The 26,901-nt window shown below is 39.0% G+C and overlaps 2 protein-coding genes across 4 annotated transcripts in view; one reads left to right on the top strand and one right to left on the bottom strand.

The window, feature by feature from the left end:
• Positions 1-16,038, top strand: part of CEP290 (centrosomal protein 290) — a 48,320-nt gene extending 32,282 nt beyond the window's left edge. For 2 of the 3 annotated variants that reach the window (XM_035127262.3, XM_088651823.1), the window contains 16 exons: positions 561-698; positions 1,702-1,923; positions 2,541-2,657; positions 3,130-3,275; positions 3,650-3,805; positions 5,193-5,316; positions 8,603-8,737; positions 9,141-9,227; positions 9,907-10,071; positions 10,355-10,477; positions 11,004-11,176; positions 12,133-12,274; positions 12,677-12,750; positions 12,843-12,946; positions 14,078-14,166; positions 15,353-16,038. In XM_035127262.3, coding sequence (XP_034983153.3) covers positions 561-698; positions 1,702-1,923; positions 2,541-2,657; positions 3,130-3,275; positions 3,650-3,805; positions 5,193-5,316; positions 8,603-8,737; positions 9,141-9,227; positions 9,907-10,071; positions 10,355-10,477; positions 11,004-11,176; positions 12,133-12,274; positions 12,677-12,750; positions 12,843-12,946; positions 14,078-14,166; positions 15,353-15,541 — 2,184 coding nt within the window. In that variant the 3' untranslated portion in view covers positions 15,542-16,038. Of the gene's footprint in view, positions 1-560; positions 699-1,701; positions 1,924-2,540; positions 2,658-3,129; positions 3,276-3,649; positions 3,806-5,192; positions 5,317-6,839; positions 7,515-8,602; positions 8,738-9,140; positions 9,228-9,906; positions 10,072-10,354; positions 10,478-11,003; positions 11,177-12,132; positions 12,275-12,676; positions 12,751-12,842; positions 12,947-14,077; positions 14,167-15,352 lie in introns of all 3 variants that reach the window. The other variant, XM_088651824.1, reaches the window with a different exon arrangement.
• A 263-nt stretch (positions 16,039-16,301) lies between these two features.
• On the bottom strand, positions 16,302-24,934 carry RLIG1 (RNA 5'-phosphate and 3'-OH ligase 1). Its single transcript, XM_035127266.3, has 7 exons — positions 24,700-24,934; positions 23,006-23,123; positions 22,101-22,196; positions 19,054-19,170; positions 18,327-18,524; positions 17,697-17,866; positions 16,302-17,089 (listed from the first exon to the last, which is right to left on the bottom strand). Exons 1-7 carry the CDS (start codon positions 24,787-24,789, stop codon positions 16,901-16,903), a joined length of 978 nt encoding a protein of 325 aa, XP_034983157.2. The 5' UTR covers positions 24,790-24,934; the 3' UTR covers positions 16,302-16,900.
• Between the last annotated feature and the right edge of the window lie 1,967 nt (positions 24,935-26,901).

Raw genomic sequence — 26,901 nt, 5'->3', positions numbered from 1 at the left:
AATAGTAACAATAAAGAATTAATTGGGGGAACATTGGCTTGAATTCTATAACTTTTTGAATGTCGTGGGCTCAACTTCTGTCCAAACACTTAACCAATTGCTGGAAAGCACAGGAGGCGAGAATGCTCTTGTGCTCAAATCCTGCTTGTGGATTTCCCACTGTGAGAAGAAGATGCTGAACAATTATTATTATTATTAGTAGTAGTAGTAGTATCTGCCTGGGTTACCCCAACTAGATGGGCCATTGGTCTCTAAACCAGCATGGCTCTTCTTATTGCCTTATGTTAACTGCCACCAGAAATTATGGCAATATATTAAGCAGAGAGCTTGTTGAATATTAGGCTACTGTTAACCTTTTCCCACTTTGTGTCATAGACATAGATCTTATTCCTGTCTTTTATCCCTGTTGGGTGTTTTTTTTTGTAATTGCTTGCTTTCTTCAGCTGTCCAACAAAGCACATAGGCATATGACTGCAAAATTTTGACCTAGATGTTATAAGTATTTGTGTTTATTTTTTCCATCAAATTTATCATTTTTAAGATTGATAAATATTTTTCAGGCTTTGAGTAAAGCACTTCTGGAGCTCCGAGCAGAAATGACAGCTGCTGCAGAACAACAGATTATTTCTGTAGCATCACAAAAAGAGGCACACATGAATGTTCAGCAGATCGTTGACAAACAAACAAAGGAACTGAGGGTGAGCAAGAAGTGAAGTCTTACTTATATTGGCCTGATGTGAAAGCAGAACACCAGAGGGGATGGATGTCACTGTGAGCATGACAGACACCAATACGCTGCTGTATCCTCCAGTCCTCAAATAGCAGTTTTGAGAGTTAAAAGCCCCATGATGCATTTTCCCAGACACTGCTACTTAGCAGTCTCTGTTAATTTTATCACATTGTCTGTGGGCCTCCTGCACAAATTTGAATGAAACGGTGTTCCGTATTACTGTGATCAAGGTACACTTATAATGTGTCTGTAATCGTAGTCTGTTCCACAAAAAAACAGACTTGTGCTTCCTTGAAACCTGGCACATGGATTGCAAGATGTATGGGATACTACCCATGGTTTTGCATGGTTTCTTCCCTAGAAGAACAATAAATTGATACATCATAATACTTTATTGGTGTTTAGAAAAATTGGCTGAATTTAGGCTTGCATTTCAGCAATTACTATGTGGTAATAGGGCTGCTATGTGGTAAACCATGTCCTTTTGCCTACATATATTTCTGGATTGTATCTCTAGCATTTCCACTAAAATTATTTCAGTTAGTAACTTTCCAAGAGACAGGTGCTGCCTGTAAGTATTGATCAAACTGGGCTTGATGCACCAACGGCCCCAGCTTTTGATGTTGAATCCAGCAGCATAGAGTCTTAATGCAACTGAGTATTTGGTGTGGTTAAGAAAAAAAAGATCTCTCCTTTTAGCTTTTTTTTTTGTCACAAATGTACACAGTCAGGGTTTTTAGAACTGTGTTTTTAGTAGGTGATATCTAAAATTAGTCACACTCAGAGTAGACAAATAGAGATCATTTGACTTGTATGTTGTTTTCAGTGGATCTGTTCTGGGTTTAATTGACCATGATATCACCCAATATTAGCAAAGATGTTTATTGTCTGACATGACATGCATTGTCATTTGTTTCTTTGTTCATTTTGTTGGCAGTCCTGAAATAATATATCAAAAAATATTTTCTTAGATTCAGTTAGAAGATTTAAATGACCAACTTTCAAAATTTAAAGATGCTCTCAAGCTAAGCAAAAATAAAGAGAATTCATTACTAGATGAGGTGGATGGTTTAAATCACGAGCTTCAGAAAAAAGTTAAAGCCCACACTAAATTTCTAAGGGAGAAAGAAGAGATAGAAAAAGAAAATGAAGAACTGAAAAAGCGGATTAAAAGGCTAACCAATGCAATTCAGGTAAATATATTTTGAACTATAAAACAAAGAGCATTGTTTTTGTAGTATACAAATAAATTGCATATTTCTCACTGGTTGGCGGGTTTTGCACTGCAGCAAATCATCTGAACGTTGTTTCAGTTCAAATTGAGAATTTTGTATACTGTGTAAATATTTATGTGAGTTTGCAATATATATATAAATGAATTGAATAAATAAAAACCTGACAACTATGATTAAGGGCAAATCAGCCAACTTATCTATGTATCTGTGCTTGTGGCTTATTTAAATTTTAATTATAATCTTATTTATATACTTGAAGCGTTAAACTTGGTTATTTGAATGAAGAATATTTGCATGTGTAGAATGCTTGCATTTTCCCTTAATGTGTGTGTGTGTGTGTGTGTGTGTGTGTGTGTGTGTGTAATAAATATAATCATTTCTTAGAGCCAGTGCTTCGCTAATTAAGAGCATAATCCAGAAAAGGCAGCCGCTGTGTACATATTTTGCATTCATTTCAATGGGGTTTGCATATCGCATCTGGTTGTGCTGTGGTAATACCTGCTAAAATGCTCCCAATGTCCACAGTCATGATGCATGGCAATTAAAGTTAGTTTAAAATTTCACCATTTTTTCAGGGAAAAGCTGATGACCAAAGCCTGATAGAGGAACTTCAAAGAAAAATTAAGAAGCTGGAAAGTGAACTAGGAAAGAAGAGTGATGAATCAGAAATGAAAACCCCAAGAGAGGACAAGGTATGAGAGATGCATGACTAAAATAAATTTAGCTTAGATCATTTCACTGTCATGTTTGTTTGTTTTGTGTTATAATGACTCCTTTGTTTTGTTATGAATGAAATACTTTGTGGGCAGGGTTGGGGTAGTGGTGGTTAAAGTTTGGTTTTAGATCATTGTTAAAGTTAGGTTGTATGTGTGATGTGTTTTATACTGTTTTGATGCTGCAAGGCTTCTTGGGTAAGCTGTGCCCCAAAAGGCAGAACGCAAATGAATGAATGAATGAATGAATGGTCAGATAGTAGTGTGATTTAGTCCTGTCTGTCCAAAAAGGGTTCTCTATTCCACAGTGAAGAGGATAGAAAAAAACAGCACATCAAACATTTATGTGTGCATTTATTAAAGAAAAATAAGCAGGCTTGAATGTGGATGTTTTTACTCCTTAGCAATAAAATCGGAGAACTTTACATTTTTGTTTTTGATCACTTTGCAGAGCTCTAAGGAAGAATTAATTAGATGGGAGGAAAGTAAGAAATGGCAGGCGAAAATGGAAGGAATGAGGAACAAACTGAAAGAAAAGGAGAAGGAAGTAGAGTCCTTAGCCAAACAGTTAAACACAGTAAAGGAACTTTTTTCAAAGTAAGCTTACTTTAATTAACAAAACTCACAGCAATATGACATACCACTATTTATTGATCAAGGACATGGTGCTATAGTAATGCATGGTATGTCTATAAGGCTGCAGATAGCACTTTCTCAAATGTAGTCCACTGGCACAGTTTTCTAGATCTCCCAATTGTAGGTACTCCTGGAAAGAACTTCCCTCATAATATTAAATACAACTAGGGCTGCAATCCTGTACACATTTCCTGAGAGGGAATCTCATTCAAATCATTGTGAATGATTTCTGAGTGGGCATGCATCAGATTAAGCAGACCAATTGATATTCAAATGTTATTTTGTATGGAAGCAAATGTACCATTATATTAATGAAAATCCATTAAATATTACAGGGCGGATAAAGAAAAAATTTCTTTGCAGAAGAAACTCAAGAGCTGTGGTGTTACTGTTGATCAGGTTGTAGGAGTACGAGCCTCTGAATCAGAGAGAGAGCTGGAAGAGCTACGAAAACGAAATATAGATTTGGAGAATGAGATTGTTCACCTAAAGTAAGAAATACTACAAAAAAGTGAAATTAAGAGTGCTCTGTTTTTTGTGGTCTTTTCCAAATAGGCACTTTTGATTTATTATATTAAGTACATTTCAAGAGAGCACTGTTCCTGCAAGCTGAACTTTTTAACCATTTTGAAGAATTAATACAAGCATGGCATTTAAAAATTACATTAGTTAGTTTTAATGTACACACAGTGCTAGATACTTGTTTGTTTTAACCATGGTTTTGTTCAAGAAGCAGACAGGCAAACAAGCCACAGCTTATTTTTCTAAAGCTTAGTTTGCTTTCCACTTGTTCTTACCTCATGACTGTAGCTTGGTGAGGGGTTGGGGTGAGTTGGCTCAACAAACCATGGTTAAGCACAGCTTTGGGGTTTGGGCGTTACTCCAAATCATTGTAACCCAATAACCAATTGTGGCTTCACAATATGGTTTGTTGGCAGAAACAAATATGGGTAAAGTAGTAAGCTGGGTTCTGATTTTCAGAAAAAACCATTCTCTTGCTAAACAGCTATGGGTTAGCTTTACAGTATGTACAAATTGGGACGCAGGTGGCGCTGTGGACTAAACCACAGAGCCTAGGGCTTGCCGATCAGAAGGTCGGCGGTTCAAATCCCTGCGAGGGGGGGAGCTGCCGTTGTTCAGTCCCAGCTCCTGCCAACCTAGCAGTTTGAAAGCACGTCAAAGTGCAAGTAGATAAATAGGTACCGCTCCAAGCGGGAAGGTAAACGGCGTTTCCGTGTGCTCCTCTGGGTCGCCAGAAGCAGCTTTGTCATGCTGGCCACATGACCTGGAAGCTGTACGCCGGCTCCCTCAGCCAATAATGCGAGATGAGCGCCACAACCCCAGAGTTGGTCACGACTGGACCTAATGGTCAGGGGTCCCTTTACCTTTACCTATGTACAAATTAGGCTACTCTTGATATTTTAGAAAGGAGTGCTGCTTTTCACAAACATATATTTCTTAAAAGAGGATTCAAGTTTTCTATGGCACCCTCTTATTAACAAGTTCAGTGCAGAAATATATATTTTTAGGAGTTCTGTCAAAATTATTAATCGTGGTTAATTGAAAATGGAAGTGAAACCTTCTGATCAATTGCTCATGGTCATGTTGGGGGAGCAGAGGGAAATGGGTAGTTTACAAGCCCAAGAGTTATGCATGTAAAACTAAAGCATACTTTAGCATTGCATCTGAACCAGATCAATATGTGTGTGGATAAATGTATTTTATGTAATGGTGTAGGATACCATGCGGATTATAGGAAAGCTGGTGCATATCTAATGCTTCTCATCCTTACCCATGTTTAAATAGAACAATTATAAAAATGTAAATTGTATGTCAAGTCATGCACTGGTTCTGCAATCTCACATGCTTTTTATGCAGGACACAGTATGCTGTCCCTCGAGATTCTGTTGTAGAAGATTTACACTTAAAAAACAGATACCTACAAGAAAAGCTTCTTGTATTGGAGAAACAGCTTTCCAGAGACACTTTTTCAAGACCTTCGGTAGGCTAATCTATTATTATTACTACTTGAATTGTGTGTGTGTGTGTGTGTGTGTGTGTGTATACATTCAACTTGTAGCCTTCATTGTGTAAGCTGTCTTGTTTCTGTTCTTTATCTCAGCTGATGAGAATTTTAATGCCTGTGCAAGTGCTGCAGAAACCGGGTCCTTAAAGCTTTGTAATTCTGAACACCAGTGGGTCTGTAACTGGTTGTTTTGTAATGATAGCATTGTGCTGAACATTAGGAGAATCTTCAGTTTTTATATTGCACGGATTGAAGTGAGAAGATTGAAGCATCAATGCCTGTCTTGAGGGGTAATGAGAAAGCATAGAAGGTCCTGTAATGTGGGAAGAATTACTGCCTGAGCAGGCTTAGATAAAGGGGGGAGTTTCAGTTCCATCTCCACTAGAGAGAGACACTGAACTTAGTAATATCTGAATACCCCCACCTAAAGGTATGAAGTTAGTGGAAGTGAAAAATGCAAATTCAGAGTAAGGCACTTTTTAGAAAAAGGATATAAAATCAGTGCCATGTATCCTTATGTAATGATGCAAGCACATCTTGTGCAGTTTTAACCTTGCTATTTCACGAACTAGAAAAAGTCACTAAATGATCAGCGGTTGGACCCAGCTTTCATCTTAAGAAGGGTTAAAATGTTTGGGGCTTTTAAGTTCCAAAAAGAAGGCTAAAGAGAGCATGATACTGATTTATAAAACTTGTTAACATTATGGAGAAAATTATGAAAATTTTATCTTCCTTCATAATGGTATAATTGAGGGTTGCACAGTTAAATTGCTGATGTGGCAGTGTATTCAAGAAAGACAAAAGAAAATACTTCTTCTGACAACTTGTGGTCTGCTTATACGGTAGTAGTCATAACTGCAATACAGTGATACAGTGGAACCTCGGTTTACGAACGCCGTGGACCCATCTGGAATGGATTAATTCACTTTCCATTACTTTCAATGGGAAAGTTCGCTTCAGTTTATGAACAGACTTCTGGAACCAATTGTGTTCATAAACCGAGGTACCACTGTAATTGCTAGCTTGGATGACTTGAAAAATAATTAGACTAATTCAAAGGTCTGTTTAGTGGCTCTTTTGTTATGACTAAATGGAACCTTCAGTCTTCAGAGGCAGTCTGCATCAGAGTACTAGATGTGGGGACAAACAGTGAAGTACCTACCAGGAGCATCTGACTGGTTAAAAACAGAATGTTGAACTAGATGGGCCACAAAGTTCTGTTAGATTTAAGGACAGGAAAAGAAATTCCCTTTTTTATTTGAATATGGCAGCTTAGTTTAGAGACAAGTAGGAGCAGAGGATGAATTAAACTTTAGAGAATTGAAACCCGATAAAATTGATGTCCTGTACGAGTCCACATCATCCTGATTTGCATCTTGTTTCTTGTTGCAGCTAAGCTATATTCAGATTAAGTTACATTAATGTGAATAGGTGCCATCCTTCCTTTACTATCTACTACTTTTCTTTCAATGCAACATTACGTTTTTCTTCTGTATCAGAGTTCTCCATGTGAGACAGCTGCATTGGCTAATACTTCTCTTACTACTAACAAATTCACTAAGCACAAACATCTGAAATACCTGCCTAAGAGGACTCTGTTAGGCAACACCAAGTCAAGACACCAAGCTTTTGATGATATGACTAACACAGATGACAACGGGGACAATGAGGGGACACATATTACAAATGAATCCCATCAGGCTGCCAAAGGTGTTGCTGTCAATGGAATTCCAGAACAGCACTTTGAAAATGGGGGAAATCGAGTGGATTTAGAGGCAGCATCAGAAGATAAAAAGAGCAACTCTCCAAAAACGAGTTCCATTGAAGAGAATTCAGAACAGAAAAATGCTTCTGCTGAAGAAGAGAAAATTGACCAAGAATGTGAAATAACCAAAGAGGAAACAGAAGAAACCTGCAAACATTCTGGTGGCAGTGGTGGTGGTGAAGATGAAGGTGATGAAGATGAACAAGAAAAAGCAACGGGGCATGAATCTTGTCCTGATGGAAAGAGCTCCATTCAGCCTAACTCGGAGGAAGCTGCTAATCAGCACAATGATTCTGATACAGAAGTTGAAAGAAATAATGATGAGATCATGGTCGAAGATGCCTACGAGAGCCATCAAACTGAGCAAGAGAGGGCTGACCTGATTCCAGAGTTTTGTGAAGCTCCTCAGGTTTGCCAAAAACAAGAACTCCCTGCTTTCCCCCTTTACCAATCCTTTGTGTAGCTGATCCTGCGTGAAGTACGTCATGTAGTGTGACCAGAAGCCCCATCATTTCCAAGTTTAACCTATAGCACCATCATAGTAACTCTCCACACCTGAGGCTTTTTGCTCTAGAATACAAGTGCATAGGATGAAATAGGCTACCATAACATCCAGGATGGTGAATGAAATGTAAAAAATTGTTTTTTGTAGTGGTGGTACTAAAATATGAGCTTGTACTTCTAAAACAGAAACATTCCAACATATATCCTGAACATTGTTTATGGTTCATTGTGAATGTGTCTTGTTGCTGTTGCTTGTTCAAGGCCCATATGTTCAGTCATAGAATTGCAGTGTTGGAAAAGGGGCCCGTCATGTGATTGGTCACTGGAGGGATATCTAGCCTTGATATCTCTGCTGCATCCCTGCATACCTGGCCTTACCACCTTCCATGTGTTCCGTGTACACCCAAATAGGGCTTGAATGTATTTGCTATTTGTGCATATAATACTACAAGTAGATATTTGCCACCATGAGCAGCATATTAGCATACAGTTCTGTGCATAGTGGCTAGCTGTACAAAGTAGATATTTTCATAACAGAACCATGGCAGGTGTTGTAGTGAGTTGAGTTCAAATCAAATATTACTGTTAAATTCTGGTTGAATTCAGTGGAGCAGTACTCATGGAATTATCGAGTGAATAGGACCCAGGATTCACTACTATAATGCATCTTGTGTATGTGGCAGCTGGTGTTCAAAATATAACTTTTAAGTCTGCTCACTGGGACTGTTCTTGGAATTGGCTTCTAGTCCATTTCAAAGCACAATTCAGACTGCTAGTACCTTTAAAGCCTTAGCAGTGAGCAACGTTTGTTTTTGACAAGTGTTGTATCAGATGCCATATAACAGTGACCAACCCAAAGACAAAAATGTTATGGATAAACTGTACAGGTATTTACCAGAATGTAATAATTGCATTGCTATTTGTCAAGTGAAACAATGCAAATATTCAGCATTTTGATACAGTACTAATCTTTCTCCTTTTCTGCTTGCTAAGACATCAGGATTAGGATCAGATGATCAATATCAAAAAGAACAAGAGCTTCAAAAGGAGAACCTAATGCTATCATCTGAAAATATGGAATTACGATTCCAGCTGGAACAGGCCAACAAAGACTTGCCAAGATTAAAGGTATATTTTTTACATGCAATGTGTTGACTGGTGCCATGGAATGCCAATGTATACTTTGGGGTTCATGAGTCCTTTCATTATGAATCATTTATATGATAAGTCACATGTATAACCAGGGCCGTCTCAAGCTGGCCGGGCGCCCTGGCGCGGAGATCGCTCTGGGGCCCCCGCCCTAGTGGGCGGGTGCAGCGCGCAGCACGGCTTTGCCGCGCAGCGTCCTCCTGCCGGCCCGGCGCCCTGGCGCCCCGCGCCACCGAGACTACCCCTAGAGCCGGGCCTGTGTATAACCTTCATTTACCCCAAACAGAAAAATTCATCAGATAATAATAGTTCTGATCAAGTAAACTGCATAATTTTTAGAGTATAGTTTTCAGCTGGGTAAAACAATTTTTATTCTCTTTAGAACCAAGTAGCTGATTTAAAGGAAATGTGTGAGCTCCTGAAACGAGAGAAGGCAGAAGCTGAGCGGAAGCTAGGCAATGTCAGAGGGGTATGTATTAAACATTGTGGAGCTTGAATTTTAAGAACAAGAGTAAACCAAATATTTTGTTTATTATGTTTAGTTTATAAATTTAGTTTATATTTTGTTTTATATATAATAAGTATGATTTAGGAATATTTTTCCTAAATCATACTTATTTTACAGCTATTAGTTATCCACACAAAAAACAATATGAAATGTTTAACTTTGGGAGTCGCATACACCTCTGCTTCAAAGAACACGGAGTCCCAGGATTAAAGTCAGTTATCTCAGAGAACAAAATGCCACTCTGGCAACTGAAAGGGAAATTTCTATGTGAGTAAAAAGGGAATCCTGTTATCTGCTCTTTTCTGGGCATGTGACTCTGGTTGGGAGAGTTTCAGGGCTAGAACTTTTGAGCCAAGCGCTGAGGAGTTGTCTTGATTGCATTAAGATTATATGGAACATTTGGCTTTTACATGACCAAGTTTATTATCCATAGATAGATAGATAGATAGATAGATAGATAGATAGATAGATAGATAGAGGTGATCCCACAAAAACACCATTCCGGCTTGCCAACCTTTGATAACTAATGTTTCAGAAAAAGTTAAAGATTCTGTGAGAACTAAATGAAAATGAACTGGTGCTGTCTGGTAACTCTGGAGTTCTTTGACATGAAAATGACAAATATTTCTTTGTTGTATAGTCCGGAAGAAGTGGGAAAACTATTCCAGAATTAGAGAAAACAATTGGTTTGATGAAAAGGGTTGTGGAGAGAGTTCAGAGAGAAAACGAAGAGCTTAAGAAAGCACCTGGAGTAGTCTCCAATGAAAAACTGGCCAGCCTTGAACAAGAAAATGAATGTTTAAAGGTAACATATTCCCTGTTGAAAGCCGTATGATTTTGTTCATTAATATAAAAATTAAATGTATGGTATATAAGATCCATGTCAGTATTTTCAATGTACACATGGAAAGCTCAGTGTAGGATTCTATTTTAAACTTACTCGTGATTTTTAAAGAATTACACACAGCTGTCTATAAATTGGTGTGAGTTTTTTCCTATACTTAAATGGGCACAGTGCTTTTTTCCAGATTGTAGCAGTATCAACATGACAGATAACCAATACTTTTTTATTTTATTTCTGAATTAAGTCTGAAATGGAAAAACTAAAAGTTCACCTTGGAGGTGAATTGAGTATGCGCTATGAACTGAAAACTAAAGGCACAGAAAAGATAATTGCTGAAAATGAGAGAATCCGGAAGGAGCTGAAAAAGGTACATCTGTGAAAACGTTGATATCATGAAGTATTCTTATTATCATTCAGTTCTCTCAAAACGCAAAGGCCTTCTAGCTTAGAATATCTAATGTAGCTTCTTTAAAATTCCTTGTTACAATGGATCTTTTGGGACATAAAAACCCTGGCAAGTTAAAGCATAGTATATAGCAAGTAGGAATTAACACTCTCCTTTCGCCCTTCCCTTTCATAACAGCTTCCACACTTCTGTTTTATTCAGAGCAGGGTTCTTCATTACATCTGAAATAAGCTAATATGTTTTTGTATTTACTAATCATGAATGAAAGATGGTTTTTGAGATCTAGGTTTATAAGCACGTATTAAAATAGTTTCTCATTTCAGATATAATGAAAAACTCTAGTTTGAACTGAACGTTGCTTAAGCTGACATAAGGTGTGGTGGGGTATAGAGGAGGCGTACCCTGTCTTGAAACATTCCATCTGAACCAGTTCAATGCATGCAATATCTTGGGTGTTTTGGTTTTTTTTTTTTTTGTTGGTCAATAGGAAGCAGAGAATTCAGAGAAACTGCGAATTGCAAAGAATAATCTTGAGATAATAAATGAGAAATTAACTGCAGAACTGGAAGAGACCATAAGGAAGTTAAGCTTGGCAGAAAGCAGAAACCTGCAGCTTGAGGGAGCTGATGGCAAGGGTGGGAAATCCATTGTGATAACAAGGTAAGAACTGGAAGAATAATTGGATAGCTTTACTTGTCTATTTTCCTCATTATTGCCAATAAACAAGACTTATTTTCAGAAGTAATAATAATAAAAAAACATTGTACATATCCAGTATATGATCCTGAGTCATGTATACAGTATACTTATTTAGTCAGCCATACATAATCGAGTTAGGAAAGTGTATAAAATGCTGTTTGGGAAAGTTGCTTACTGTTGTTAGACTACTGTGAATAATATAGTGTGCAATAGGAGTGAGTTGATTTCAGGTTGCTTTTATTTTTATTAGAGTCTACACATTTGTTAAGAGGACATACTTTGAGACTTCTTGATAGTTAAATTATCCTTAATTTGCACTCCAGTTAAGGAATATAATAAACACCTTGGCTATATCAAAACAGGCTCTGCCTAGTCCAGGATACTTTGCAAGATTCCCAGCAACTAACAGGCATCAAGTGGTCCATAGAAAATGGTGTACACATGAATACTCACCCTCATGAGATTTCTTCTCATATTGTATGTATTTTCTTTGAACTTTGAGCAACAATGTTGGAAAGAGAGAAAGTATCCTTTTTTAAAAAAAAAACAACCCACCACAACCCATTTGATAAAGCATCATACTGGTTTCATATTTACTGAAGAGAAATGGCTAAAAAATTGCCCATCCTCCTTATTTATATCTTCTCACACTTGTGAATTTCATCAGTTGGATGTTTCTGCTTTGTATATTAAAGGAAAAATAAATGAAAGTTGTGCAAGTTCCTTAATGCAAAATTCATAGTGTGTGGTGCCTTAATATAATTTGTAGATCAGCAGGTCTTGACATATAAAACATCTATCCCATACTGTTTTGTAAAATGATCCCTCTTTGCTGCACTCCCTTGATATAGCAGCTTAAGGTTTTATCCTAACGTCTAGAAATAATGTTTTGAACAGATCTTAATTTTCTCTTTCAGAATGTATGAAAATAAGATGAAAGAAATGGAAGCTGATATTGCCAAAAAAACTCAAGCCATTAGCGATCTTAAACAGGCATTACGAAAATCCACAGAGAGTGAAGAAAAAAATGAAAAATATATTGAAATCTTAAAAGAAAAGGTAAACATGATTCTGGGTGTAATTTGCCATCTTTACTTTATATCTTATTTGCAAAGTTTTAATGCACAATCTACCTTTTGTTTAGGATGCTCTACTTTCCTCTCCGCTACACATCTAGAGGAAAGGCCTTGCATTTGGAATAGCACCGTCTGTGTCACATCTTCAGGCTTTATAGTTTTATTTTCAGCAGGCTTTTTAATTCATTACTTTTTAGATTTTTCTTTCCTTTGGAGTCAGGCATGCACTATCTGTTCTTGTCCACACGCCACACCCCAACCCCACACAGCACAGGAGCTGAACTTTGTGTTCTGGGTTCTTTGCTCTGCTACAGACAATCTGGCAAAGACCTAGAAATTTCTAATGTTAAATTTAAAGTATTTTTTTCTTTTCTTCTATGTAAAGATTGAACTTCTCAAACACTTTCCTGAGGGTGCCAAAACAGAGCAAGGGCTTGCCAAAGAACTTCAGATTCTCAGGTAAAGCGAAGAAAAGCTTGTTTCTTCTACAGATCTACATGGGGAAATGTTGAGGACTATCTAGATCTTTGTCCTGTTTTATGCGGTTGCAGATTAACCAACGATCGTTTGGAAAAGGAAAAAGCAGAGTTAGCTTACCAGGTGGAGAGTTCTCGAAAACAGACTGAAGTTAAGGAAGATGGTGGCTTTGCAGCTGGTAACATTTAAAATACTACAGATCAAACCTATCAAAGACTTAAATATAAAGAAGCTTTAGCAGAACTTCACTCACACAAAAGGGCTGTCTAGCCTTCTGAAAAGCTACTTCTGAGAATCAGGGACATATTGGAACAATGTGGAATGAAGTGTGGAAGGCTAAAAGAGGGAGGAAATAAGCAAAAGTGCCTTCCACTCAACCAAGGGAAGGTTTAGGACTTTTGACTAATAGGTCTTTGAATGTGAAGTAAATTACAGTAAGCAGTATCTAAGTTTTTGCAGAACCAGAATATCTACTTTTTGTCACAAAGCAACTCATGTGAAGCTCTCCAAAACCTGGGGCTCCCTGGTTTTATTTAATGATAAAACTCATCTTGAATTGTCATGTAAGGACCTTATTTACTCACCTGCCTCTACCAATGAAATGACTTCATTTACTCCATTTGTATTGGAAACTCTACATTTATTGAGGAAAATCCCATTAGATTTAGAATATTACGTTTCAGGAAAATTAGAACAGAACACTGGAAAGTAGTGGTAGTTTTTATTGTACTCTGATGTTATACAGCTATTGCACATAAGGCTGTTAACTGGCATCTGAAACCTCTGAGTATTATCTACATGTATGAAATAAAGTAGGCCAAACTGCCTGTGGTACAAGCCTAGTAAACACATGTGCAATTAGTCTATTTGTCTGAAGATGCCTACTTTAACAATATGCTTATGTAAATAATGTAAAGGTGACTCCCTGTTTACATGGGGGTTCCATTCTGGGGGCCCCCATGCACACACAAAGTCAGGTAAAATTGAAGCACTCTGGAGAGGAGTCCTCAACCAAGGCCTGCTGTCCCTTACGCTCACAGGAGTTAGAGGGGTGGCATAGCAGGCACAGCTGACATGTATGGGACAGCAGAACTTGGCTAACCAGATGCTCCCCATTTCTGGATACCACTTCCAGGTGCCTTGCACCGCATTCAAATCAAAGGTGTGTAAATGGGGAGCTGCCTGTAAATGTTTGCAGTAAATTATTAACTTTGTAGCAGTAGAGAACAGACTTTCTAGCTCATTTGTAACTTTTGAGGAATCTTCATCACACACATACTTATGGAAAATCTTCCATTTGAATCCCTAGGGAAAGATGGAAACTATAAACTACTGGCAGAGATAACAAGCCTCAAGACACAGTTGAAAACCTCTGATTTAGAACAGCAGCGACTTCATGTAAGTGTTGTAAATACTGTATTCCAATTACTTCCAGATAAGTATCTGTTTATTGAGAAGATTTTCAGAATGTGTTTTAGCTATCATTACCCACAATTTGAGGCAAGCTATTAACAGTCATTCCTTGCTAGATATTTCACCCGCCACTCACAGGTTACCTCTTTCCTATCAAGCTTTTCAAGACAGGTGAAATTTCCCCATATTGTAGATTCCCAAAGATAAGATACTAAATAGTGTAGGCACAAGCCAGCAGCACTAGAGATTTTTAATCTACTTCTGTGGAAAAAATAGTGAAACTGTCCCAAGTGCAAAGTTTTGGGGTTTTGAGAGTAGATCTAGCAAGAAGAAAGACCATGAAGTTCTAGCAAGCAGAGAAAATGGCAGAGCAAACCCAGAGCTTGTCTATACCAGCGTTTCTCAACCACTGTTCCGCGGCACACTAGTGTGCCGCGAGACGCTGGCTGGTGTGCCGCGACGTGCGGCGACGAGAAGGGTGATTTGCATTGTCACATGCCTGGCGGCCGCCAATAAACAACACTGACCCACCGGAAAGCAATATTTCTCCTCCTCTTTCCCAAAGCTCAGTGCAAACGAGCCTGGCAGCCGCCAATACACAGCACTGACCCGCCGGAAAGCAATATTTGGCAAGTGTTTCTTACAGTCATAATTATAATATAGGGCGGCACAGAGTTAAATTTTTTAACTTTTTTAATGGTGGTGTGCCTTGTGATTTTTTTCACAGAACAAGTGTGCCGTGGCCCAAAAAAGGTTGAGAAACACTGGTCTATACTATAGGAGCTAAGGCAAGGCTCTCTCCAACAGATACATTTCTGTATTTCTACAGTCCTACCTAGCAAAGTGAAGAGAAACAACCCACCTGAAGATTCAGTCCTCTACTACAATGAAAAGTTGTATCCATGTTATAAAACTCGGAGCATGAGCTAGCCAGACTTCTGGGTCCCATTGATTTTAGTGGGCAAAGAGCTACATTCTTACATCCCCACTAGAATCCCTGGGATTTGAAAGTATTTAACTTTGGCTGGATTGTGCCCATTATGTTTATGGCCTACATTTTACATCAAAGCCCCAAGTGAAAGATGAAACAATGCACATGTATCTCAGATGAAATTGTTAGGATTTAATGTGTAAGGATTTATTGTGTGAAATTTTTGCTGTTCCTCATTAGGAAGAAGTCAGAAAGCTGAAAAATGAACTGGACCACTTTGATCCATCCTTTTTTGAAGAAATTGAGGATCTAAAATACAACTATAATGAAGAAGTTAAAAAAAATATTCTCTTGGAAGAGAAATTGAAAACACTTTCTGAACAATTTGATGTTCAGGTAGATATTCCAGCCAAGGTTTCTATTGATTAAATGAAAAGGTACAGAATGTTTTTGAAGAAGACCTGAGACTTGGCACAGGAAAGAAACAAGAACATTCTTATATCAGGGGTCAAACAAGCTTTTTTGTACTTTCTCAGAAATGTCAGTAGCAAGCAGCCTGGGTTTGCTATGTGACTCTTTAGTACACAATGTGTTTCAGCTCTTGCCAAAGCAAGCATCTCCATGAGCTACTGCTTGTTTTCACTTCTGCAAACACAGAAGCAAAAGTAAGGAATAAAGGTATAGTACTATTATACTGTTGTTTTTTGTGCTAATTTATTATATAGTCAGTATTATATTTTTATAGATCTTACATTGATGTGCTCGCAGAGAAGGGATAAAACTCAATGCAGTTTAGAAATTATTTTTCTACATTTGTTCATTACTAGTGTATTATTCAAACAGTTTAATGCTTATTTACCCTAAAACTGACAGTCTAGAAATATGGGCTTTATCTAATAAAATATATACAAACTTGCTAAACAAAAGTTTACTTCTCATTTTTTGCGTTCCATTAGTATGACTGAATTTTAGTTTCATTTCAGAAGCGACTTTACGTAAAGCTGCCCTGACATTATTTAAGAAAACAATGTAGTATTGTAATATATGCATTTCAAAAGAAATGTATCTTTTTAATTTAAACATTTTAAAACTCATAAGATACATATGTTGTTCCTTTGAAAATATATGGAAGCAACGAAATCACTACATTTATGTATGTTTGAAGAAACAGCAATAAATTAGCACACAATAACTCTTCAGAATTGATTTAATGCACACAAGTATTTTTTGCTAGAATATTTGTAGCAGAGTATAAAATATAAACAGAAAGCTACCCTGAGGCTACTCAATTGACCCTAAGTTAGTGAAGAATAATGTTCTACTCAAAAGTTCTGTTAAAAGCATTCTGTTAAAAAAAAAACCTTTATGGAATTTTTTCTTTCACTTTATAGTTTGATCTGTTGCAAAATTTAAATATGCTTTTCAGTTATACGTTGCTATAAGAAATTCATTCATACAAACTAGTCATTACCACAACTGAATGTACAAACTATACAATAATTAAAAACAAAAAGCAGGACATTTCAGGTACATAACCATCACTTCAATAAAGTTATGTTTCCCACAGAATAAAAATAAATGCTCGAAAGTTTATAGATTTTTATTTGTGGCTTCTCTGCTACATAAGCAGCAGTATTTGTTATATATACATGTACACATCAAGCCATGTGTCACCTAAATACTATTTACATTGCATTTCAACAATGGAAACCTTTTGACATCCCCTATCTAAGGAATGAACAATCACACAGATGGCTACTTTTTTTTTAATAAAAATATATATTTTGGTCACAGATTACTTACTATATCTCTGAGACTGTTGAATCTTTGTCCCCCCAACTTTGAAAAATAATGGAAAAGTGTCTTTGGCTCAAAATTATAGTCGTATTTGGCACCACTAAAGGTGATAACAACTGGCTGAGAAATCAAATGAGGGTCCACAATTGGCCAGCACAAGCCAAGATGATGCCGATGGAGCTATGAAGAGAAGAAAAACAATTACATTACTAACTACACCAAGTACCAGATCAGTCTGAAACAATTGTCTGAACAATTGTCTGAAACAATTTAAAAACTCAATCACTGAGACATGTTCTTAAATTCTTGATGATAGAAGCCTTCATCCTTTCCAACTTGTGTTTGAAAGTTACTCCATTCTTCTCTCCCACATTACATTACAAGCATAAAATAGAAGATACAAATTGCACCAAATCAAAACTGACATCTGGAAATGACTCTGGAGGCTTTATTTTAGAAGAAAGCCATGAGAATGAAAAATTAACAGCCAAATAGATTGAATGATGAGCAAACACCAAGATATAATATGGATTCACTTGTGTATATTTGCATGTTCTATGCAACTTTTTCTGTAAGCATTGGTATGTTGAAATGCATTCATGTATAATGTGAAAGTGCTTCTAGGGAATTAAATGTTCTAGATAACATAATTTTGTGTTTTTTACTAAGCTTTCAATCGCAGCTGAAAATCCATTTTCTTCTTTGCTCAATTTTTTAAAAATAAACTTGGCGGCATGTTGAGGCTACAATCAAGATGTTGGTTATTCAATAAACATTTCAGAATTACCTTAATTAAGTTTCCATCAGCACAATGCCATACAATTCCTTCGATTTTCCCTTCTTTGCTTCCATCAAACCAAGACAATATGTCATCATGATTCAGTGGAGGGGCATTTTTTATTTGAAATGTTCCATGTGGTATGAGAAAGTGGATAGGATGTTTCTTGTCTCCTAAGCCTATTTAAAAGATTATTAAACAAATACAATCAACTTTTTTATTGTATTACAGAAGTTCCCAAGTCCCACCTTTATTTCCTAATTGTCAACAATGCTCCCTTAGCCAACTCTCTTAGGCTTTTGCTTTTATAGCTCCATGCTACTTGCAGACGTTTTCCAAATATTTTGTTTCTAGAGTCTGAGCAATTCAGCTAAAGACAGACAGGAACCCTTCTGTTTGCTGCAGCTCAGCCGACCACTGTCCTAGGCTTTATCGATATTTTGCTTTAATTTGTTATTTGTTTAGTTGTAAACACTTCAAGCAAGCTGCATCTTAATATGTTTGTTTGCCAAAGGTTTTGCTGTGTATTGTAATTCTTAAAAGATTGTGTTTGCAATTATGGTACACAGTGTTTATTACCAGTGCCTGATATAAAGCTCTCAGAAAAATATCTTGTGGATGAATTTAAGATATGCTTACCATATGGATTTGCATTAATGCTCGTTCCAATAAGCTCCAGAGTTTGTTCTGAGAGATCTGATAAGGGCACTAGACTAATTTCCAGAAGACCAGGTTCCTCAGTGTGATTCTTCAGAATGAGCGCTAGTTCAAATTCATAGTCAACAACAGAGGCATGCCAACAATATTGTTTGCTGTTTTGTTCCACTGGCACCCAGCCTGTAAAAAACCAAAACAATATTTCCCTCCTATTTAGGTTGGCTCCATTGTTTATAAAAATATTACAGGTGATATGAACATTAATATTGCTCATATATGAAAAACCAATGATTAAAAAATAATCACTAAACACGCACTGAGGTCTTGCATATATCCAAATTTATTTTGCTCACTAGGGAATGCCTCCAACAATTCTGTCTCTATATTGCACTTCAGTGTGTTCTGGAGAATCCATGATATTTCAGCCTTAGTCCCCCAATAATATTGTGAAGGCAAACAAGATATATAAAGCTATCTGGCTATACAAGGACTAATTCACCATGCAAATAAGACTTTTGACATGGTACTTCCCAACTTACTTGTTTACAATATTTATAGGCCACCCTAGAACAAATTTATCTGGCTGGCTTGTTTTCCGGTTATAATTGTTGGCTGAGTAAATTAATAAATTATTACCTAAAGTATTCAAGTTCTCTAAAGGACTAAAGTTATGAACAGATTTTTCTAGTGTTAAGCTATGTTTTTCTACCTGGAATATGTCCATTTTCATCAGGAAAAGGTTTTCCATTGCAGTACTCTATTTCCTTTGTTGGAATCCAGCATTCAGGGACAGGCTTGAAGTCGTCTTCAATATTCCAAGTAAATCCTGGAAGCAAGAATATGAAATACACTTGTTAACTATCTTCCGAAGAAGTATTAACACAATTCATCCTAAGACAGACAAAACTGGCAATAGCAATTGATTACATGGATTTTATAAATTTAAGTAGTATGGACTGCTCTGTTAAGAGAATTATCAAGGGTATTAAAATGCTGATTCTGCATTTGTAGGTATAATTATTTTTCTTATACCCCACCCATCTGACTGGCGTGCCCCAATCACACTGGATGGCTTCCAAAAAAAAAAGGAAGGAAAAACAGCAGCAGCAACATCAAACATTAGAAGCTTCCCCAAACAGGGCTGCCTTCAGATGTCTACGAAAAATTATACAGTTGTTTAACGCTTTGACATCTGGCAGGAGGGCACTGTACACGTCAGGTGTGACTACCGAAAAGACCACCTGTGTGGTTCCTTGTTGAAGGCCCTCAGAACTGACCTCCATGTCCGGGCTGAACAATGCTCCTTCAGTTATACAGAGCTGAAGTCTTGTAGGGCTTTAAATATCAACACCAACACTGAATTGTGCTTAGAAACGTACTGGGAGCTAATGTAGGTCTTTTAGGACTGGCATTATGTGGTCCTGGCGGCCGCTCCCAGTCACCAGTCTAGCTGCCGCATTCTGGATTAATTGTAGTTTCCAAGTCACCTTTTAAAGGCAGCCCCACACATTTAGAAGCATTTACTTTTTGAACCTTCCCAGGTGGTGCTGTGGTTAAACCACTGAGCCTAGGGCTTGCTGATCAGAAGGTCGGCGGTTCAAATCCCTGTGACGGGGTGAGCTCCCGTTGCTTGGTCCCAGCTCCTGCCAACCTAGCAGTTCGAAAGCACGTCAAAGTGCAAGTAGATAAATAGGAACCGCTACAGCGGGAAGGTAAACGGCGTTTCCATGTGCTGCTCTGGTTTGCCAGAAGCGGCTTTGTCATGCTGGCCACATGACCTGGAAGCTATACGCCGGCTCCCTCGGCCAATAATGCGAGATGAGCGCGCAACCCCAGAGTCGGTCACGACTGGACCTAATGGTCAGGGGTCCCTTTACCTTTACATTCCTCCTAAAAATGTTGATATTCCAGTCAACAAGGAGAAAGGAGCACGTGAACCTGGTGACAAATCAACAGAGACTTGAGGAAATGGAATAACACCAACTTCACCCTCTCAAACAAAATAGCCATGTTCAAAATGATCACCCTCCCAAAACTAATCTATTCATTCCAAATCTGGATTACCCCAGCCCAACTCCAGAAGTGGCAGAAAAAACTACACTCGTTTATTTTCTCATACAAAAAGCCAAGAGTAAGCCCCAAATACCTGTGCCTCCCCACCTAAGAAGGAGGATGGGGAATCCCCAACATACTGTAGAATCGTATTACATCACCAACCAAGTATGCCACATAATCCAGTATATTCTAGAAGACGAGACAAAACAATGGGTCTACTTGGAGAGAGACACCATCAAAAGCATCCCCACAACAGCATACCCATTTCTCCAAAACAAACTAAAGAAAATCCCCACAACACTGAACAGTCCATGCTTAAAGCATGGAGTGGAAAAGTAGGCAAACTATCCCCATCCCCACTACCCCCCCCGGCCTATCACCCACTATTCCAACACATAGCACAAAACCTCCAGATAAAAACCAGGCTAGCCAAAGGCCTACACTGTCTAAAAGACTTCTACAACAACAGCAAACCCATACCAACACAAGAAATACAGGACAAACTAGGGGACACCCAAATACCTTGGCCAACACATCATCAACTACATGCCTTCTTAAACAATCCAACAGTAGAATCAGCAGCCACTAGGCCCCTTGACCACCTTCAGAAACCTCCTGACAGCAGAGGGGCACAGTAAAAGGATGGTATCCACAATATATAAAATATTGCTCCAAAATCCCACAACCTCCCTTGATGCAATCAAAGAACAATGGGAGCATGACATAGGCTATGAAATAAACCCTGCACACTGCTCTAGAAGTCTACACCTAGTAGTCTACACCTCCTAAGTCCATATCAGCCAAAAGAAGAGAACTCACTCTGAAACTCATCTACAGGTGGTACTTAACACCACGGAAACTGGCACGGATATGCCCAGAAACCTCACCAAGATGTTAGAGAGGCTGCACCTCCACGGGCACATACCTCCAGATGTGGTGGGAATGCCCTAAAATCCAACCCTTCTGGACAGCAGTCCTACAAGAGATATGCAAACTAACTAAACAGGTATTAGAACTCACCCAGAATTGGCCCTACTGAACATCTTCCAAGATCATAATGACCACTTACATTATATAGAGATTATAACCCACCTACTCTCAGCAGTCCGAAGCCTCATAGCCAGAAACTGGAGGGAATATTCAGGAGTAAACATGAACCAATGGTATCAAATTGTATGGGAAACGGCCTTGCTAGAAAAGCTAGCCAATAAATTGAAACTGACACAGGGACAAATAGAAGAGGACGCCTTCACCCCAATATGGCTCCCCTTTATCAGCCCAACACAGACAACATACGAATCAATCTGGTTTACCTGACCCAATAAGCCCCCCCTTCACAAATGCAAACAAACCCCACTGCAGCCAACCACAGTCAACCAGCCACAACCTGCCCCCCCCCCAAATACATCTCTCTACCAAGGAAATGTAATAAACGAATAGAAAGAAAACCTACCCAGTTGACGCTGACACAAAACCCCACACGTACAATATACAAAATAATACAAGCCTCATCACCCCACTCCCCCTCTTCTTCCCCAACCTTACACTAATGTCTCACAACAAATGTAACTGATTTGTAAGAAAGACAGTACAACCAAAAGAGATAGGACATGTACTTTTGTAAACCAATAAAATCTTTAAAATAAACAAATAAGCTCTTGGTTACCAAAAAAATAAAATAAAATAAAAATAGCCACCTACCTTTTGAGTCGCCTGCTGAGTGCACAAAACGTTTAAACCTTTTCTCAGCTTGCTTGTTTGGTTTTCTATCCAATCGGGCCCAAAGGTATGGCTGCCCTATAGTGAACAAAATGACATCAAAATTTATGGAGTTCCTTACAACAAACAAACAAACAAACAAACAAAAATCTAGACAACTCCTTTCAACGAGTACTGAATTTTGCTTTTAACTCTGGCATGGAGCAGCTGCTCCTATAAGCTTGTCTTGGAAGCATAGCTGTCAACCCCGGGATTTGAAGATAAGGAATCCTATGGGGCTGTCAACTCCCGGATATAAAAGTAAGGGCACTGAATAAGGGAATTTCCCGCAAAAAAAGGGAAAGTTGACAGCACTGCTTGGAAGTAAACCCACAAAAGTTACGAATCTACACAAATTTCTGCTGGCCTGCTAGAGGGATAGTAGCCTAGAGGAAGGAAACTTACAAAAGCATCTAGAGAAAGTATGGGGGCCCGATGCCTGCAAGTGAGAGTCACGTGCAGGGGGGAGAAGAGAGCAAACAGTCCCTTTTGCCAATCAATATGTGGTGAGGAAGGCCTTGCTCACTCAATTGGGGGGACGGACCCTACAGAGAAATGGAAGGAGGCGACTAAGCCAGTTGCCCAAGGTCTGGCTTGCCCAAGGTGGTTATCACTGACATCAGGCTATCACTTTTCTTATCAGTGAAGAAAGTGTGGGCTGATGTACTCATCTCCATCACCCTGGGCACATGAAAGAGGCTGCCCTACCTACACTTCAGCCTCTGACCATCAACAGGAGCCCAACACTTCCCATAGCCATGAATTCAGTATGGATAAAGCCCATATTTTGAATTATGTACAGCATATTTTCACTATAAAAAGGACTAAACAGAGTTCTTTCACATTACCTTTGTGCGTAGTTATGTAGCAGCAAGTTCCATCCACCTTTTCAGTTGGGATCGCACTGTATATATCTGCATCTAATGCCTTTGGATTAATAGTTTCGGTGGCCAGCACTTTAAAAGGCTAAGGAGAAAATAGGTGTCAAAGTATTTTGGAAGTATAACTTTTTTCAAGGCAGGAATTAGCTCCCCCACCCCTGCCCCCAAACCCAACAACCTTCATTCTTAATAGCATTGATTCCATGACACTGTACAGCAATCATTTCTATGTTGTAAACCGTCCTATGATCTTTGGATGAAGAGCAGTACTGTATATAAATTTCATAAGTAATAGATAACAATATCAATTCACAGGATGAAACATACTCTGTTTCCTATTGAATTTCAAAGTCATTTTGAGAGGGTTCTCCATTTTGAAGGAATCAAGCCTAGGGTTACAGAATCTTAAAAGCTACTATATCCATGGCAACAAAGATTCCATGCATCATTTATCATGGGAACAACAGTTGCTCTCAAGGCTTCAGTTTGAAATTAGAAGCCGCATCACCAACAAAATAATGGTAAGTAGCTATGTTTATTCCTTTGAAATCATAGGGATAATCTCATTAAAAGATGGCTACACTATGAAAATCCAACTTGTAATGTAACCTTTTCCTCCATCAAACTTAAGCATAGAAAGAGTGAGATGTATTCTGATGGTTTCCAGTTACTGCTGTTTCTTAGCATCTGAATACAGAAAAGTTATTAAGGAACTCGCTCAGTGCCTCCAGATGTTTTGGCCTACAACTCCCATGATCCCTAGCTAACAGGACCAGTGGTCGGGGAAGATGGGAATTGTAGTCCAAAACATCTGGAGGGCCGAAGTTTGGGGATGCCTGGTTCAGACTAAATGCGAAAATATACCCGAGAGGGAAAAGTGGGGCGGGATCTTCACCTTCACAAGTATTCAGCCCACTCCAGCTACTGATGGCACTTGGGTAATCAATGTAAGTGACAAACTGAGAGCGCTTACTTGAGCAGCAGGTGCAGAAATAAAATCAGATACACCTGTTGTGTTTAATGAGACTCACATATTCCAAGGGAGGGGTGGTGATGGTGGTGTTGATCATGTGTGCAGGCCAAGAAAGACTGTATGGGAATTTATGAAAGAGGAGATGCAAGGTGTGTGGGGGGGGGGTGGATTGGGGGGGGCGCTAAGCCGAGCTAAGTCTTGGCCCAAATATTATGCCCACGAAACTAATGACCCACCCTAGCAAGGGCCAGGAAGCTGAGAAAGGTGCCCCCAAACGCCCTCAAAACATCCAGGGCCATTTGGCTCCTGCCGACATTCCTACAAGGAAAGGTGCATGCAGGTAAAGTGCCCTTGCATGCAAAGCACAGGCTGCAGGGTATTTAATGTAGGCTGCAGGGTATTTAATGTTGTTGTTGTTGTTGTTGTTGTTGTTGTTGTTGTTGTTGTTGTTGTTGTTGTTGTTGTTGTTGTTGTTGTTGTTGTTGTTACTCTCGCCTCACGTGGGATGCAAACACGAAGCGAGGCGATGGAGAAGGCAGGCGGGGGGAATAAGCGCCTGCCTTTCCCAGCTGCCGACCCTCCTCCCCTCGCTGGCTTCTTCTTCCCCGCCGCGGACTGCCTCCTCCAGCCTCTCCGCCGCCTTTCCCCCGGCGGGCCCGGGGCTCGCTCTGCCTTCCCCGCCGCATACCTGGCGCTCCCTCTTGGCCGAGGGCTCCTCCTTCACCTGGGTCACGAACAGGCAGGCCACCTTCTGCTGCACCGAGCCCAGGCGGCTCATGGTCCCTCCAGCGCCAACGCCGGTGATGAGCAGCAGGCCTAGAGGCTGCCTCCCCCGGCGGCGACCGGGGCAGCAGGCGTAGCGAGGCCTGGCTGAATGGGGTGCCGGGAAATGAAGTCCGGGAGGGAAGCTGAGGGACTCGTTCTCGCGTGACGTCAGCACAGAGGGGCTGGCCGGGCCGCTCGCTCGTCCCTAATAAAGAGAAAGCGCCTCTTTTGCATATGCCAGACTTGAAGAGTTAAGAAATGATTATGCTTGGAAAGTAAGACAGTACATCTCCCCCTAGCGGGGAAAAGTATGAGCAAAGTGACCTGCGTGGCTTTTCAGTCAACAACAGCCACGCAGGTGCTCCCTGTTGATGGCCAACTTTTCCCACTTTGTTTGTTAGCATTTATACTCCGCCTTTCACCCCCGACGGGACTCAAGGCGGCTGGCAGCGAAAAAGAGGAACGGCTGAAAAGAAAAAAAGAAGCGATTGAACGCTGATAGAATTAAAACTGTGCACATATATACTTTAAAAATGGATTTGGACAGTGCCTTCAGATAGAGGACTGTCTTTGAACAGTGTTTCAAATAGAGGGCCGTCTTTGGAGGGCACTGGCAACACACACGTTTTAGATATTTATATATTGCTTAACTACCAAAGTGGTGTGTGGTTATTCAGGAAGGAAATACCGTTTAAAATATACATCTCTGGTGTTTATACCATTTTACAGGCTAAATCCATGCACTCACTGAATGTTTATCCCTGCAGCTGCTGCTTGGTAATGTAGTTACATCTAAACGGGCTATTTAGTTCATTTTCTATAGCATGTGTCCAGCGGCGGTTAGCTTCCGTAACTCTGAAAAAGTTTCTGTGTTGCATAGATGAGTCTTCAGGTGATTTCCCTTTGTGTGGGGAAGTGATGGCTAGTCTTTAAAATCTGAATGTAAGGGGTGTAGAGAAATGTATGTTCACAAGTTACTAAATATTCTATTAGATATGCAGCCTGCTCACATAGCTGCCACGTTTTCCCTTTTCTCGCGAGGAAGCCTATTCAGCATAAGGGAAAATCCCTTTAAAAAAGGGATAACTTGGCAGCTATGCCTGCTCAACAGAAGTCTCTTTGCCTCTTTCTTACTGTACGAGCTGTCGTAAAAAATAAGTGTGCCCTTTCTCCAAGCATTAGACTGAATTAGAACAATGTTACTAAAGCACTTTTGGCTTCAATTACAGTACATAAAATTAAGTGGGAGGAAGCCCCAATGAAAACAATGGAACCTCCTTCTGACTATGGAATTCTAGGCTTTCAGTGTTATTATCAGTGTTATTGTGACACTAGCCACATACAGTATATGAATATATTTTAAAATAATACCAAATCAGCTTGTTTCTTCATTCAGGTGACTTATTCATGATTTCATTTATAGAAGGAACACCAGTTGCCACTGAACTGCAAGAGCCACTAGGGTAAACATGCTTTATAAGGTTGCATAAGCAGTCTGAATAGCTGTGTAGATGGTATTGTTTTATGCTTTCCCAAGCTTTAATAGCAAGAACTTCAGGACCAGCCTTTTACATTAACCTTTTCTCATTGTTTCTTCTTATATTCTGCTTATTTAAAACTTATTTCTAAACTCATTGTGTGCTCTTTGGTGTGACTAGCTCAGTTTTTAAGGCAGAAAACAAGTCCTGTATAAAATGTAAATAGACTATGTTTATTAAACATGTACACTGGTCTCCAACAATGGTTATCTTAAAAAAAAATCACAAAAATATTAATTGTAAATATAACTAAATGTATTGCAACAATTTTTTTTACAAGGATTAAAACAACCATTCTCCAATTTGAAATCAACTCCCTTAAAAAGTTTTTGAACTAAAACCCTTTCCATAGATAAAGCCAGGCTCAAGGCAGCTTACAACTTGAAAAGATTTGCATAATTACAAGCATAATAGCAGTAATAAACAATAACTAAATGAATTAAAAAGTGCACAACCAAATCGAACAGTTTGCATATAAAACCATAATAAAATCTAAAAATAAAAATACACTGCCCTCCCAGGCCAGGTGGGAAAAGGTCAGCAACGCCTTCCAGGACATTAATCCAATCTAGATATTGCAAAGCATA

The sequence above is a fragment of the Zootoca vivipara genome, chromosome 9, assembly GCF_965207765.1.
Source record: "Zootoca vivipara chromosome 9, rZooViv2.hap1.1, whole genome shotgun sequence".
Classification (NCBI taxonomy): domain Eukaryota; kingdom Metazoa; phylum Chordata; class Lepidosauria; order Squamata; family Lacertidae; genus Zootoca; species Zootoca vivipara.
This window is presented reverse-complemented; position numbering and strand designations above follow the sequence as displayed.